Source organism: Apis dorsata, unplaced genomic scaffold (assembly GCF_000469605.1).
Source record: "Apis dorsata unplaced genomic scaffold, Apis dorsata 1.3 scaffold_231, whole genome shotgun sequence".
Classification (NCBI taxonomy): Eukaryota; Metazoa; Arthropoda; class Insecta; order Hymenoptera; family Apidae; genus Apis; species Apis dorsata.
This window is the reverse complement of record NW_006263513.1, coordinates 638,958-655,733: the sequence shown is the minus strand read 5'-3', so window position 1 is coordinate 655,733 and position 16,776 is coordinate 638,958. Positions and strand designations below refer to the sequence as shown.

Sequence of the window (16,776 nt, the reverse complement as noted above, 5' to 3'; positions counted from 1 at the left end):
AAGAAGAAGAAGAAGAAGAAGAAGAAGAACCGTGACACAGTTTCCACTGACTGGTCGTACGTAGAACATCGTCTCTTGTCAAATCATCGTGAACGAGCCGGCACACGTTTCTTATTCTGTCTTTTCAGTGTCAAGCAATGCGTCAAAGTGGTAGGATCCTTGATCCAACGATCAAAATCGCGCAATGGTTCGAATATGCCTCTCGATTGCACGTTTGTACCCTGCTTTGAGCCATCAAAAGATGGGCCGTCTCCTTGTTCACACAGGAACAACGTAAATCATGAAAGCGTGCCATTTTGTGGAATGCATTACCCTAAGTACATCGTGACGAACGTAATGAATTATCAAGGCAACAACAGTGTCAAGCTGGAATCTGCGATATTTCGAGTGCTCGTGTATCGTCGTAATGGGCGAAATTCGTCGTGTAAATGGAATGGACAGGCAAATATCCGCGTCTATTTAAGGTGAAATTAACGAAAAGTTTAGAGATAGATGAAAGATAAAAGATCGTTTTCGAAACACGATCGACAAGTTTAATTTTAATTTTTTAGTTTTGCGTGAGAAGTGTGTGGTTTTAACATTACTTATTTATTCTAGAAATTATGAATGTTCTAATGAATATAACGTTGAAACGTGGTAGCAACATTCAAGGATTATCATATTTAACTTCACAATTCGCATGATATACACTCCAAAGTAAGTGTAGCTTAATAATATACTTCATGACGATAATATTGTTTTAGTATGAAAGTAATACAGCGTAAATTGCAGTGTAATGAAAGACTTGGTTACCATAAATACCATAAATATCGTAGGTAATAATATATTCTAACGTTTAAAAATTTAATTTATCGAAGTTAGGATAACTATATCCTTTCCATACATCTCACGGTATACAAGTTTCAGCATGAAAAATTTCATCTTGGTGATTAACGTTGATGAATGATCGAAAAGAGAAACTTGTTTTCTCTCGATCCTTCCCTGGAATAATTGATAATCGAGTTAATCGCTTCAAACATTAACGATATAATCGAATATCTTTCTCCAATCACCTCGAAATAAAATCGTCGAATAGTATAATCGTCTAGATCGAATTTTTCGACGATCTATAATTTCCAATCGTTAGAAAATATGTTGCAACTGCAATTTTTGAAACGCAATCGCGACAAAATAGCGGGAATCCACTTTCGAAAAGCACTTTGCACTTGAAATTCGACCGCCCGCCCACCCTCGCCACGGAGCCACCTGTGCTAGACACACCCTCTTCGTCGATCCTCTCTCACCCTTCTTTTCAACCCTCGTCGACGTCGTGGTCGTTGTCGTCCCCTCGTTTCCTCCACTTAAAAACCGGTAATTACTCTGATGCCGGCATTTAACCGTTCGTAACCGGCGCGCGTGGATTTTCCGTTTCCCAGACTCGACCTCTCTTCATCCTCCCTCTTCCTCCTCCTCGCGCCGTAACTGTTGCTCGATTTCGCCTCCAGGTGAAAATACCTGTTTTTGTGTTACGGCCCCGACAAGCGAAACGTCTAGACGAGCTCGCAAGGTTACCGAGTCACGGCGCAACAATTTCACTTGGAAACTTAACCAGAACTTTGGACAATTTGCATCAGCTGTTAAGATACAATTAGAGGGAAACTGTGCAAATTGTAACGGAATCTGAATTAACGGAAAGCAACTATCTCTGGTAAGAGTTCAAAGAATGAACGGGTTCGCTCGTCTTCTTCGTCCCCTTTATACAAGGAAAAGATAATTTTCTCTTAGAGATCGCGTTTCGATATTGCACTCGAAGTGAATTTGTTAAAGATTAAGATATTTGTGCAGTAAGATACATCATCGAGGAAAGGTCCTTCGAATTTGAGAAAGAAAAGAGAAAAAAAATTGCGAAAAATTTTCATTTCTTCGAAAATTCGTTACGATTGTATCGAAGAATAATAAACGTTGAAACGTGAGCGAAAAATAGGAGCTGGAATAAAGGCATTGGTCAGGTGAAATTGAATAATAACTCGAAATATGTGTATCGTTTTGCCAGCCGTGTCATACGAGACTAATGAATACGCTAATGGGGTAATAAACGACAGAAAATCACTCTGATTCTGGAAGTTTGTAACCCAGAAAGAGGATTGGTTGAACGAAATCGAATTTCGAAGGAATAAAAGAATCGTTTCATAAATATATCCATTATTCCTCCACAAAACTTTAAAAACTTCGATGGAACAAAAATGCCTTATTGATTCAACCTTTTCTTCTTTTTCATTTTCTTTCTCAATTTTCAAAAAATTGTAACACTTGATTGTACGCATCTCGAAAGCAGAGGAGTTTGATTAATTAATACCAGAAAAAGAATAGAAATATTATTCGATTTAAATTTTTCAAAATGTAAAATATCCACTTTCAATTTTCAACTTTTCCAAACTCTTCTCGAAATCTCCATACGCACGACGAGATGAAACGCGCCAGAGAATCTCGGTTTTCGAGTGTTCCAAAGTGTATAAGGAGGGACGGCGAGAAATATATATTCAGCAGAAGAGGTTCATTTATTTATAGACATGCCAATCTTCGTGCTGTCAGTTACTCTCGCCTTTCCGTATTTACCGGTGTTCCCGATACGAAGAAGAGGAACAAGGCAGAAATTCGCCCGCAGAGGCCACACACGGCAATGACGTCATCAATATCTAGGAGAGAACGCCGAGGATTATTTCGGTTTTCTCGCGTCGAGGGGGAAGGGACCAGAGGCAAAACTTATTAAAACCATCGATAAATTCCCGTTCCTCCCCCTTCGTACGAGCTATTAAACTCTTCTCTCGATTCGATTGTGGCTTCGAGCGCCAATAGCGGATACGCCCGATGCTTCGTAAATCGTTCGTCTCGTCGACGATCAAACAGATTTACGTTTTCCGCTCGATTCCCTCGAACGTTATTATTCGACAGATGTATAGCGAGATGACGGCGTTGAAAGGAGCACGTGAGCATTTGCCACCATCAATACGTATGTAAAATGCCTATGGAAATATCTCGAATTAGAATAAGAGGCTTGGCGGATCTTTCCTGATGTTTGGAATACGCGTATATCCCATGTTTCGACCCGTTTGTAATTTCTTTTTGTCGCTTACACGAATAGGTATAAAGAAGAAGGGAATAAATAGTGCGCGACACACAACTCGTTAATCAATAAAGAAAAATTCATAAATTGCAGAAAATTCTACAACAAAATTATCGCAAAACGTTCATCGTTATCACAATACAATCATCATCCGTGTAATTAAAATTATGCCAAATATCACGAATTATTAGAGATATTATATATATATATACATGGAATTAAAGATTTTCAGGTATCCGGTATCAAAAGCTTCGAGTGCACAGCTCTATTTCGGCAACTCCGATGCGCGGCATTAATAATGACACGTAACGTTTATAGGTACACAGCACGCGCCACGTATTCGAAGATGGTAGGCCGAGATGCGGTGGCCAAGAATAGACTTATCAGCCAGATAAATGTGACAACGAACGAGCGAGAGCTAGCTTTACCTGGGAGCGATCCCATGCGCCCATTATTTCCTTTCCCTATCTACCGCAGATGCATCGCACTTATCAACTCGCCGCTTGTGCTGCACCACATACCCGCCTCGCATCTGCGCGCACGCGGATTTCGTGCACGTTAACCCCTTCCCTCGTATCTATCGCGGGACATTATCAGAAACGATCGGTCCGCGGCGAAAATAGGTTATCGGCGCGCCTCGAAATTCGATTGCCAATTCCTAAGAGATATTTTTTCATCCGTCCGATAACTGCTTTTTATCGATGGAAACGCGATCCCTCCCCTCCCAATTTTCGCCCCGTGTTTTCTCATCGATTGTATTAATTATTGAGAATTATTGGAAGAGGTTGAACTCGGATCTAATTTTGCGAATTTTTCATTCGATCGATCAATTTTTAATCAATCGAAAACGATTCGTAATTGGAAAATACATAATGATTCGTAATTGCAATCAATGAGTATGTATAACAACGAGAAATTTATGTTAATAACTAGTTGAAAGTTTTATTCCAATGTTTTAGAAAATATCAAGGGAATCTAATTATCGATCTTTTCTACCGTTATCGAAGTCATCGACGATATTTTCCCTATTTCTAACAAGTTTAACCGAGTTAGTCGGAACTATGCATCCAGCTATGCATTACCGCCGTTCTTCCCAAGGATCAAAATATCCCCGCAAATTAATCATCACTGACCACCGCTCGTACATCAACAAGTAATCGTGACACCCACTTTTCGATCATCCTCCAACCGATCATTATACCCACTATTGCAAATTCATAAAAGCATAAACGTGATTGGCATTTCTCCCCTGTTCTATCGTAGTTGTTATCGCGGCTAACGATATCCCAACGACTCTCCCTCCCCATCGTTCAATAATTGTTCCAACGAATACCGATATTACACACCACTGTACTAATATTATATATTCGTGGCCTGTTTTAATCCGATTTATTAGCATAATGCGCAGAAGAACAGAGCTCGGGGTTTGCATGTTCGCGATCATCGAAAGGAAATGCGATCACGCGAACGCAGAATTCCCCTGCTAATAAGGGGTCTAGGAATCCGCGAACGTCAAACGCCCCCATAACTCAGGGAGGAAACGATGCTCTATAAAAGCAATGCGGCTAAGATGAGGGATCGCGAATATTCTCGCGTCGCTGTTTCAAAAAGGCATCTTGACGCTTCTTGAACCGTTATCGCGGTGCATAAAGCGAGATAGAAAGAGAATCGTGATGAACGATCGATTTCAAATTTCGACGCGTCGTGTAAATTTCGCATGGTGGAAATTTGTTGTTTATCCTGTTAATGGGGGATGTTAACGCGTTTAAGGTTTACTCGCTTACCTTGATCGTCGCGTGGTGGGATCTTTCATGACCATGACTTCTGTGATGTCCCCATACTTGGTGAAGTACTCCCTTAGGCTCTCTGTAATCATAAAAAGATGATGTTGATTATTTTTTAGAATTTTTTGTAATAAAAGTTTCGCTCGAAGTTTTAATTAATCTAATTTGTTAGGAATGATTAAATAGAATATTGGGTGTTAATATATTCGTGGAACGTCTTTTCTTCTAGAAATTCTTTATGAACAAACAGGTTTTAATTATAACAAGCGAAATTATTTGTGTTTTTTGTTTGCTTTTAGAATCGATCGAAATAATGTTCCATGAATATATTGACGCATTCTATATAATAGATTCGTTTGTTAACTTTTTCCTCATCATCCTATTAACGAATATAATTAGATAAAGTATTCTTGATAAATTTCGTCGAAGGACGAAATATATTGATTTAATTATTAATTCTTTACGTCATTCTCGAACTTTCGCGCTTAAATTAAATCAACATAAAAGTATTTAATTTCCGGTTTAACTTCAGAGTTATCAAAACTTCGTTAAATATTAAGATTTTTCACGTTCACTATAAAAAAAATAATTTTCCTACAAACGATTGGAAGGAAGATAAGGACAAATTTCTCGAACGGTTGGTAGGTTGCATATATGATTTATTAGACGGCGTTATCTTGGGGAAAGGGAGGGTCCATTTTCGGAACAGTGGCGCCCCCTGGGTCGAGTCACCAATTACGTAGAACATAATGAAACTACTACCAGACCATTCCGTGAATCATATGATACGAGGAGAATTTACGAGTGGCCGTTTCCTGTCGGTTATCGGCAACACCACGCTCGTTACTTTCAACCCAAAGAATAATTTTAGCAAATCAGTCGCTACGCCGGCTTTTCGTTGAGCCATCGCGCTGCGAATACCCGAGGAACTGAATTTCAACGGTGAATAATCGGGGCTACCTTATCTGCTACCGTTTCTCCCCTCGTTTCGAATCGTACCCCGCCTCGATGTGGGAGTAGACCTTTTGTGAATCGAACTAGAAACAACGAGGCACGCGAACGGGAACGTTGTACGCCACGGAATGGACAAGTGAATCCTTTGATATCGGATACTACGTGAATCTCTTAACGAAGGAGAGCTCGAACATCATTGCGGTCGAAGGTGGAATTTTAAACGTGAATTCGTGTATTCGTTCGTTCTACGTACGTGGAAAATTTTAACTTTAACTTATATATTAGGTGATGCGAAGATTCTGACCAAATCTCCCCAATCGAAAACGAAGAATTTTAATTTGGCAAAGATTTGCAAATGAATCTTATTCGAGGAAGTAATATTTAAACGAAATTTTGATAAAGTATAATTATTTTGACGTATTATTATCAAGATATTTATTACATACATTTATTCGATTTAAGCGTATTTCAAAATGATTAAAGATATTTGATAATGTATTATTCGTGTGGACGTATTGATTAGTAAAAGCACTCGTAATTCTAATCATCAATACCGTGAAACAATGAGTAGGGGTGGTAGGGCGGAGGTTTGTTAACGCTAATTAGAATTATTACATAACAATGTAAGTCGACAGTATCGAGCGTAATCCACGTCATTTGTGAACAAGCTGCGTGCGTCCACAAGAGAGCTTTAGCTTAGCTTAACACCGTAGAAAATTAATTGTGCACACTTGACAAGTTAAGCCGCAACGTGTAATTAAGAAATATCTGATATCAAACTTTTGCAAAATGAACGGGGAAACGGCTCGAAAATTTATCAACTACCGACATAAGGATTCGTTAAGTAGCATAAAAATTGATTAAGCACTCAAAGCCGATAATCGAAGAAAAACAACAAAGAAGAACGACAAATCGTTCTTTATCTTGCATAATAAATTACGTGCGAACCTTCGTTCAATAAAATTTAATCGAAATTTTCTCTTTTTAAGAAATAAAATAATGACAAGTACAAAATTAATCCTCGTTATATTCAAGAATTCTAGAATTGTTTAAAATCGTGCTACCCTTTTCGAATGTTTCCAATTCTCTCTCCTCGAATTTCTCCCTTCCAAAAAAATTCGTATAGATTTCAAAATGTGTCTTGATAATTTAACTTTTAAAGAAATTCAAAATTCCAATCATACAACTTTCAATCCCCTTAAAACTCGTTGTTACACTCTACTATGAAACGTGTCACGTTTCTCGTCATCCGACGACCGATCAAAATTTTTGCCGCATTAAATTCTAATAAAAACCACAACGCAAAACCGCCATCGTTCGCGCGTATTGGATGGACTGCGGATTGGCCTCGATTGAAATCAAATAAAGGCCAATAATTTATAACAGAATTTAATCAATCCGCGTGTTACCAGTGTTTTCGAACGGTGAGAATCCGGGAATCTATCCCTAGAGTGACGCTAGGGCACTCTCTTGACCTCGTTCGCGAGTATATATCAAAAGGGTGAACTCTGGCCGTAGGCCAACATGGACACGCTCCAAATATATCTTACACCCTATCTAATTATACGCTATTTTATCCAGATCGCTGTGAAGAGCTCGTAATGCTCGGCAGTTACTTGCCTATTCGGTCGCGAACGGTGTTCGGCTTCGATAAATTGCCGATCGGCTATCACGATAGAAGCGGCCAAGAAGCATTATCTTGCATACGTTTCACTTATCTTCCTTAGCCTCTTCGTTTATCTCACGGGTGTTTAACCGTGGATCTCTGAAAGAAATAAAATCGAAATCTCGAAACACGCTCCTCGAACGGAGCTTTATCTCTTCCCTCCCTTTTATTCGTTCATTTTTTATTTATTTATTTTTCGGATGGGGTGGAACACTTTTGGAATACAATTAAGATCTAATGAGACCTCCTATTAAGGTAATGTTTTCGGAGGTGTATCTTGGAAAAGTATTAAATTTCTCGCTCGCTTTTCAGAAACCACTCGAGCCAACCTGTAATGAATTATCGCGGTGTCTTATTAAATTTGATTGTTACATTGAAGAAGAGAGGGAGAGGAAAGGGTGGCGAGTTCGAGACACAGAAGAAACAAAACGAAAGGAAGCGAGAGAGAGAGAGAGAGAGATGAGAGAAAGTGTGAGAGAAGGAGAAGGAAAGTAGAGCGCTTATTGTTTATTCAGTAGATGGCGTTAATCAATGAATTATTGGTGTTCGTAGGTCATTAGCCGGTGAATACCACCTGTTTGGTAACGAGCTGTTCGCATAAATTACATCAACCTGCGGAATTAATTACTGATACTTAATTAGTATTCTCGGAAAATTAAGGCGGGCCCTTCTTTACCAGCGACTAACGGCGGGTAATTTGAACTGTTATTTGTGCGCCACTAATGACGACGTAGAATATCTGGAAACTTTAGCAACGCTTAATCATTTTTTTATGAGTTGGCATGAATATCGAAAGTGTAATAAGTACAAAAAGAAAAAGGAAGTAATATTTCACTAGATAGTAGATATTTTACTTTTCTCGATTTACTTCTATCTACTTTTTTTTTTTCTTTTTTTTTGTATAATAGGAAAATTATTCTTCAATATATTGCAAGATTTTTTTATTCCTCTGTCAAACGGTTTTGAAACGATTTCGTTCTCGTTTGAAATATTTGATCCGTATTTCGTTGAATTGCCATGCAATTCAACGTAATGTAATAATATTTTAAAATATTTCATTCCTATGGATTTTCTAATTTATCCCCTTCCGCTGTTTTTGTGTTTAACACATTCTAACCCATCGAGAGACCCGTTCATCTCTATCCGTTCCTCGAAACTATGGAAATCGTCGTTAAATCTAAGAGGCCATAGAGCATTCGGTGATGCCACTTTAATTTGTCTCGGTGCGGATTGATGGAAGCAATTACGTCGTTCACGAGGAGACACTTTTAAAACGGTTCTGTGACTTTACGAAAATTTATCGGCATCATTTTCTTAATTGTTCCTCAGAAGAAGTTATTTTTCACGCGAGGATTCCCCAACGATGCACTCCTTCTTGGCCTGATCCTATTCCACGCCAATGAATCTGGTGAAAGTGTCATTACGATTTGTTTCCTGTCAGGGGTTTCCATTTTTTCAGTGAAATGTAATAATCTCGTCGCACATAGTTATCTATGTTAATCGCATAAATGGGAAAAATTGTTCGTTTTAATATTTTCAATCCCCGTTTCGAATTTTAATAAGATGGCGGTCAGTTACGTGGTAATTTGACTTTTCCCTTTTTTTTTCTTTCTTGAATTATAAACGGGTTAATTAATCGCATGCCATAACGCAAATTATATCAATCGTCGTGCATTTAGTGCTACGAAACGCGCATTCGAAATGAATTTCAATAACACTTATTAGCAATAAATCACGCATGACAAATGAATTATTGCTTTGTGTCGCGTAATACTATAATCCCTTATACGAAATCGCTCAAACTCGAAATCTATTTAACGTCAATGGCAATTAACAATTTCGAAAATACGACGAAATTCTAACACGCTATAATCTCGATATTTCGAACATTATTTTAAAAAAGAAACAAATTTCGAAATGAAAAATAATAAATAATTTAAAAATATTTTATCAAACATAAACAACGCGAAAATCATTTAAATCTTCGTCTCTTTAATCTGCGTAGCTTTCATTACAAATCTCGACAGTCAAAACAAATATCAACCTATCTTCACTAAACAAACAGACAAAACCCAAAAGCATTCTATTCTCCACGCGCAACAGAGACGTGCATCGTTTCTGTTTAACATTCAAGTATAATGTATGCATATCAGTCAACGCATTATCTCGTTCCCCTCAACATCTCCCTAAAATTACGTACGCTTTCTCCAATAAATTTCATTCCCTAATACCCGCCAAAGTGATATCTTACGAATCGTTCGAGATCGATTCTCCTTCTCTCTCCCTTGGACAGATCTTCGAAATTTCTCGCCCTTATAAAGACGCGATCCATATCACGTCCAATTAACCTTTCGAATAAAATCCTTTAACCGTCTCTCCGATCTCTTAACATTTGGCTATCGAATGATCCCGCCTCCTTTCACCGATGGTCGATGCACTCGACCCGGCCGTCGGAAGATTAAAGGGGTCCACAAGTGTTCCCGACAAGCGACACGCCATCTAGCGATTGCGCTTCCCTCGCGGTTGACACTTCCTCGCGCGTGATTCGGCTCGGATACACGTTAATTCGGTGTGCATTAGCGTCTGACTAATATAAATAACGGTGATTAACTCACTATATTGGACGCGCTTGTGTCGACAACGATAGTAAAATAAGTTGAAACGCTTTATGATCCAGATATCTGGTAAATTTAGTAAAGTATTATTGGCAAATCCAATAATACGAAACAGTTCTTCTTCCTTCCCTTTCCGTTTATTCATTTTCTCGGATTACGCTTAATAAGTTCCATCTTGGTTTAGAATTTTGAATATTGCAACAAGAATCAGAATTTATTTTAACATGAAACAACTTCGTGTATCGTCGAATCGAAGATTCTAATAGCTGATTCAAAAAAAAAAGAATAAAATAGTTTGGAAATAATTATCCTTCGTCACGAATAAATTTCCCAAGTTTCAACCGAACTGAAATTTCCGTGTAACGGGAGTTCGATTCCACATCAACCGCACACGTCGCCCCGAAACGATCGCGTGCCGGCCTTCCATTTCTCTCGTCACCCAACCACTTTTTCTCTCCTCCCGCTACGATACAGAACAAATTACTTTGGCCGGAAAGTGCCTTTTCCGATCCTTGATTTTCGGCGTGTTCACGGCCCGTATAAAATTATTTAAGCTCCTTCCGTGAGCTCCTTCGCGGGCAAAGGTTGCGCGCCGCGTTGAAATATTCAGATCCGGTGAAACTGCCGGTGTCTCTCTCTCTCTCTCTGTCCGTGGCCGCGATTCAACGTCTCGAGCAATCCCGCGGGAACTCGATCCGTCCCCTCGAATAGATTTCCCTCTCCTCCCATCCATCCCTCCTCCAGGTTGGCGCAGCAGCGACTTTGTTCGCAATCGTTCCCTTATTAAAAAAGCGGGCGCTGCAATTCGGCGAACGACGGCCCCAGGACTTAAGGAAATTACGCGGCGCGGATTTGGATAAGGATAAGTTTAATATTTCACCGGCCGGGGACCTCGCCGTGAGCCGTGCCGCCTCTGGAAGACGTAAGGCCTTCATTTTGAGAGTGCCTCGCTCTGAAATGTGCCAGTGGCGAGTTTTATTTGGATTGCTCTGCCGAGACGGGACGGGACGAGAGAGAAGTGGTTTGAAAGGTAGGAAGAAGGAATTTTGCGCCGGGAAATATTTCAGACGCGGCTCCGGTTTCGTTGGAAAGATGGATATTTGAAATAATTGATCGAGCGTGCAACGAGCGGCTGAGAGGATAGAGAAGATTTTGAGCAATCGAAATCGCTGATATCATTTTAATAAATGCATTTGCGTTCGGTTCGCGACGAGGCTTGGATTTTTCACAACACGTAGCGATAAAGAGATCGAAATTTTTCATCGTCGAAAACTTGGTGGAGAGGAAACCACGCCGAGTTGAGGTTATTTTTTTGTTTTATCCCGATAATTTAATAATATATAATAATTTAATAATCCGTTGCGAAGGCTTATATAAAGCTTCAAAGTGTGCGTAATGCACAAGTGAGAATGAATGGATTCGCGGCCTGGTGACCTACATATTTTTCAGATGGAGAGGAGTATCACGTTTTTTTCCCCAGGAATCGTGTCTGTCACTTGTCTGGAATTTGGGATAGGTCAGTGTAACGAGCGAGAGGGATAAAGAGAAAGATGGAGGATAATAAATGAATAAAAATTACTCTCTTCTTTACGCGATGATATCTCGGGAACCGGAAGTCGGATCGAGATAAATGAAAAGGGCATTTGAAAGGGTAAATTTTCGCGTTTTTAATGATCTCAGGCTCATTTTATGATTTTATAAAAAGGCTTGATCAAGTTTTAAATTAAATAAATTATGCAAATATATATAATGCGTGCAAAATGTATGTGAATACGAAGAAATATTATTTGCCATTAAAATCCGCAGTTTATTAATTACATGTACATATTTATCTTCGTGATATAATTTTTGGTTTCAACACCAGAATACATACGAATATGCTATTTAACTTTTCAGAGGCACGATAATTATCTTTGATAGACTTTAATCAGTTAATCAGTTTGGCTTTCGTGTGATTTGATTAATAATTTAACAACTGCAATAATAATAATAATAATAACATAATAATTCAATTATGTAATTATGAATGACATAATATGTAACGATGTAATTATGACAATTAATGTACGATGAAGTTAATTGGAAGATGAACCAAATTCAACGGAGATACGTTGATCGAAACATTTGTAATTAAACTAGGAAGTGTACACATTTGAATAAACGCGAGGAATACAATTTATCCAACACTAGTTTTGTACAATTTCTTTGGTAACAAATTAGAAACGAGCAAAAAATTTCAGTTTTCTATTGAAGAATCCAACTCGACAATTGAAAATTTCCAGGAAATTTCTCCAAATATTATCAACCTCGAATTAAGAAACATTCCTCGACCATTCATACATCGAAAAAGAGAGAGTTACTTCACGTCTGCTCCACGTACAGATTCTCTCAGTTATCAATTCGTAGGGTGGGGGAGGGGACCTCGAAAAGATTGCCCGGTGAAGGAAATTCAGAATTACCATTCAACCGATAACGTGGTCCCCCGCAATCCTTCAATTCCTTCTTTCCTTCTTTCCTCCTTCCTTCCTTCCTTCCTTCCTTCCTCCCTCCCTCCCTTCCTTACTTCCTTCCTTTCTCCGCGTTCTTTTCTGCGTGTTTGGTCGCCTTTGCACCCCAAAAGATCTTTCGTCTCGCATCATAGACCCCGCTACTGCTGGTGAAATCGAGTCCTCGGGAACATATTGGTTGGTACTGTCGAGAAGGAAGCTGCACAGCCTTGACTGTGAGGGGGCGATAGTGAATAGGAGAAAAAGGGAGGACGCCGGGGTGGTGAGTTTCATTCAAATGAGATCCAGGCAAGAGAAGTAATCGGGAAAGAGAGAGAGAGAGAGAGAGAGGAGAGGGGCAGCATGCAAGAGAGAGGGCAATAGTATAGAGAGACGGCATAGCAACCGAGGAAGGTAAGAAGGAAAGCTGAAGGAGAGGGATGAAAAAAAAAGAAAGAAAGAAAGAAAGAAAAAGAGAGATGGCAAGCGTTGGTCTCCTCGAGTGTTTTTCTATTCAGAGAGGACTCGCATAAAGTTCTATATACCGAGTTCTATCCCATTCTATAGCAGAAACGTGGATACCCTAGGAGTGGTAAGGATAGGAAGGGGGGAGGGGAGGGTTGGTTCTCCCATTCCAGAGCGTCGTTCATTGAAACGAATGGTTTTATCTATCCTCTTTCTCTTCATCCCTTTGTCTCCTCCTCCTCACTCTATCCGCCTATGCTCGCAGTTTCGCGTCGCCTCTTTTTCCCCCTCCCCTCCCTCTTTATCTCCGCTCTCCTTTAACCACCATTCGCCTTGAACGCCTACGCTCTCCCCGATCTTCCTTCCACCTCCGCCAAGCTCTTCGCAACTCCTCGCGTTCTTCTTCTTCTTCTTCTTCTTCTTCCTCCACGTCTCTCCCGCGAATCCGCCAGGATTACTTATCCTTCGCTAAAGGACGCTCAAGGCTCGACCTAAAGCATCATTTGAATAAACGCGAAGTTACTGCACCGTGTTACGAGCCTCCCCCTCCTCAGACGAGGAGAGAAGAGACGGATAAATAGATATAGGGGAAAGGAGAAGGAGACCACAGCTAGTATTAATGGCTCACAATGTCTCTAGGTCCTCAAAAGGAACTCGTTACTCCGTGTTACAACGGGGGAGAGGAAGATTCTCATGGATAGGCGGAGGAAGGGGATAAAGTTTGTTCGACTGTTTGGATCCTGTGGTGGTTTTCCTATTGAACGAGAATGTTCCCGAGCATAAATTCTGTAAATGGGCAAGTTTGTGTGGAACGAGACTAGGGATACTCTAGTAATGAAGTTTCTCCCGACAATTCTTCTTTCAACAATTTTTCAAATCATAGAAATAAGTACTTCCCTCCGTCCCAAATTTTCGCGAGACAGATACCCAATTTCGAGAGCAGAGACAGATTACGCGAGGGCGGATCGATCGGGATAACGAAATGCGTGTATAACGAAATCTGAGAATTAGAATCCTTCAAAGTTGCATCAAAGTTCAACAAACCCTGGAGCAGCAGTTGGCGGCAGGCATGCGGCAGGCAGTTTCGTCGAGTTGTCCGTGGTGGACGACAGTAATTACCCGACGACACCCGGGTGTCGTGTACACCGAATAAACAAATAAACATTGCCTGCTCGTTGGCCGAGGCGGGAACGCGTACCAGGAGAGTTACACCGCCACCCTATCATCCGTCCACCTCTCGGGCTACATCTCGGGCCGGAGTCGAGTAGGAGAAGAAAGGGAGTCGAGGAAGGTTGCGAGGGGAAAGGTTGGGCGAGAAGCGGTCTCACGTTGCTCTCGTTCGCGTGCCGGTCTATTTTGGCGAATGCACAGCATCCCAAAAGGATAACCACGCTTACACTCTCGCCGGCTTTTACGAGCTGCGCCATTAACGGCGCTGTAAGTATAAACTTAGGATAATCCGGCCACGTCGGATCCCGAAATCTCCTGCCTTGATTGGAATCTTCGAGAGTTTCGTTTCCCTACGAGATTTTATCTCATTTCGCGTTAAAATTGGAATGAAAGGAATTCTCGATCGAAACGACGATAAATGTATGGGATTATTGCTAATTCTGATCTGAACTTTACTCAAAATAATGAAAAAAGAATAATAATAATAGTAATTGTAATTACTACCAGATATTCTGGGAACAACTCGCAAAATAATATGGATATCGTTTCTTCGAACGTATCACCGTATTAACGAGCAACATTGGAGGGAGAAGGGAAGAGAAAAAAAAAAGACAACGCAGGAACATCAAAGAGATCCCTACCAAAAATTCTCCTCGATGGAGGCGTATCCTCGGTCGGGAGCAGGTCTCCGGCTCCGGATCAAACGGTGCATCGATCACCATCTCTGAAATTCACGTTCAAGAGAGAGCCCAACGAGCTGTATTCTCTGCTCAAAGCGAAGGGAGGGGAGGGGGAGAGGGACCCCCGTTGAAGTCGGATCGATGGAATTTAAAATAAAAAAAGAAAAGGGAGGGGAAAAAAAAAAAAGAAAAGAAAAAGAGGAGAGGAGGGCCGCTAATATCGGTAATGGGAGAAAATTGCGAGCAACCGGGAAGAAGATAAAAGCATTCGCGTGTGCTTTATGCAACCACGGGCTTTTGGTGAACCACGAGCAAGACATATTGGTTAGTCATTTTCCTCGAGGGCCGATCCGTGTACAGGGGCGATACGAGGTGGGCCTACGGGAAGGGAAGACGACGTGGGGAGGGGGGTTGGTTGATTTCGTAGGCGCATATAGGCGCTACCGTAACCGTAGGAGGGATGACAGAACCTGGAGCTTACCTGGCCGCGAGCCAACCCCACTCCCTAGGATCTGGTGATAGTGCATAGTCGGTGCATAGTGAGAGTGCATAGTCGGTGCATCGCGGGTACCCGGTCTCTGCCCCTCCACTCGGTCGCAATGGGTGCCCGCATTGCAGCTATGGCCCACCATCCTAATGATGGCAACCACGCAGGTACAAATCTACCCACCCCCTTTAACGCCCTCCCGTTCTGTCTCTCCGTTTCACGATCGTACCTCTCTCTCTCTCTATCTATCTCCCTCTCTCTCACTCTATCTCCCTTTTCCTCTCTCTTTCTCCCCGACGCTAGTCGCGCGATTTTCTGCTGACACTTCGCCTCGATACCGACACTTCCGCTTTCGCTGATCCAACCTCCCCTCTCCCCTCGACTACCCTATCTGGGTGCGCTTTTTCGGCCCGCCCGCAACTTTCACACAGCACACTTCGCCGTTTTATTCAACGTTCGCCATCATCCATACGTACGTCCATACGTTTGTCCATTTATCAGAGCGGTATTCGCGTCTGTTTCGCGGTTAACCCACTTACGACCCATTTCGCTCCTCGCGCGGTGCAAAACGATGATGAATACCGATGATCGAAGCTGGGATCTGGCACCGAGATACGCGATATTAAGCCAACCGGTCGCGGTTTGTCATTGATGAGGTTTGTATTAAGTGGTTTCTCGTCTGGAGAGAGAGAGAGAGAGAACAGAGAGAGTTGTCCTCATCCTTTCGAAAATTGTTCGAAGACGCGAGAGATCGAAAAAGAAACCTTCGAATCATTTCCTTCGTAACAAATACTTCTCTAATCCATCTAAATTCAATTCCGTGAATTTCTGTTTTCGACCAACTGATTGCCAATGGCCGAGGTTAATCCCTGTTCGTAATCGAGACGGCACGATTCCACGCTTGCCGGAGGAAGGAAGATTCTTTGCCCCTTTGATGGAGGAGGCAAGAAGAGAAGAGGGGGAAGAGGGAAAAAAAGAAAGAGTCGAGGAAAAATGGAAGCAACGAATGGAAAAGAGGAGGGACGAAAGAAAGGAAGATTTCATTCTTGTTACTCGCGGCGACATCTTTAATTCATCGAATGCGGATTGCGGGCTGAATCCTTGATGAGCTTTATTCCACATCCGCGCGCCCCAACTATTGGATCCGATGAGAGATTCTCATACGATAATACCGTAACGCTAAGCCACTGGTTCCACGTCTCACTTATACGATCCTCTCCGTCTCTCGTCCTTTCCTCTCGTTCCGCCTCTGCGATCTCTCGCGCGCGTCGACTTAAGAAGCTTCCAACACGGCTCCAGAGCTTTTTCGACTTCGACCCCTCTCCGTTTCTCCTCGTCCAGCCGGCCGAGGAATGCCCGCTTCCTT

At 41.4% G+C, this 16,776-nt stretch overlaps 1 protein-coding gene across 17 annotated transcripts in view; it reads right to left on the bottom strand.

The window, feature by feature from the left end:
- LOC102673156 (RNA-binding protein Musashi homolog Rbp6) overlaps window positions 1–16,776 on the bottom strand; it is a 795,620-nt gene that overhangs the window by 455,249 nt on the left and 323,595 nt on the right. For all 17 annotated transcript variants that reach the window (XR_004150497.1, XR_004150496.1, XR_421780.2 and 14 more), the window contains one exon: window positions 4,888–4,969. Coding sequence is in view for 14 of the 17 variants with exons in the window: in XM_031510495.1 (XP_031366355.1) it covers window positions 4,888–4,969 (82 nt within the window). In the remaining 3 variants the exon portion in view is untranslated. The remainder of the gene's footprint in view (window positions 1–4,887; window positions 4,970–16,776) is intronic.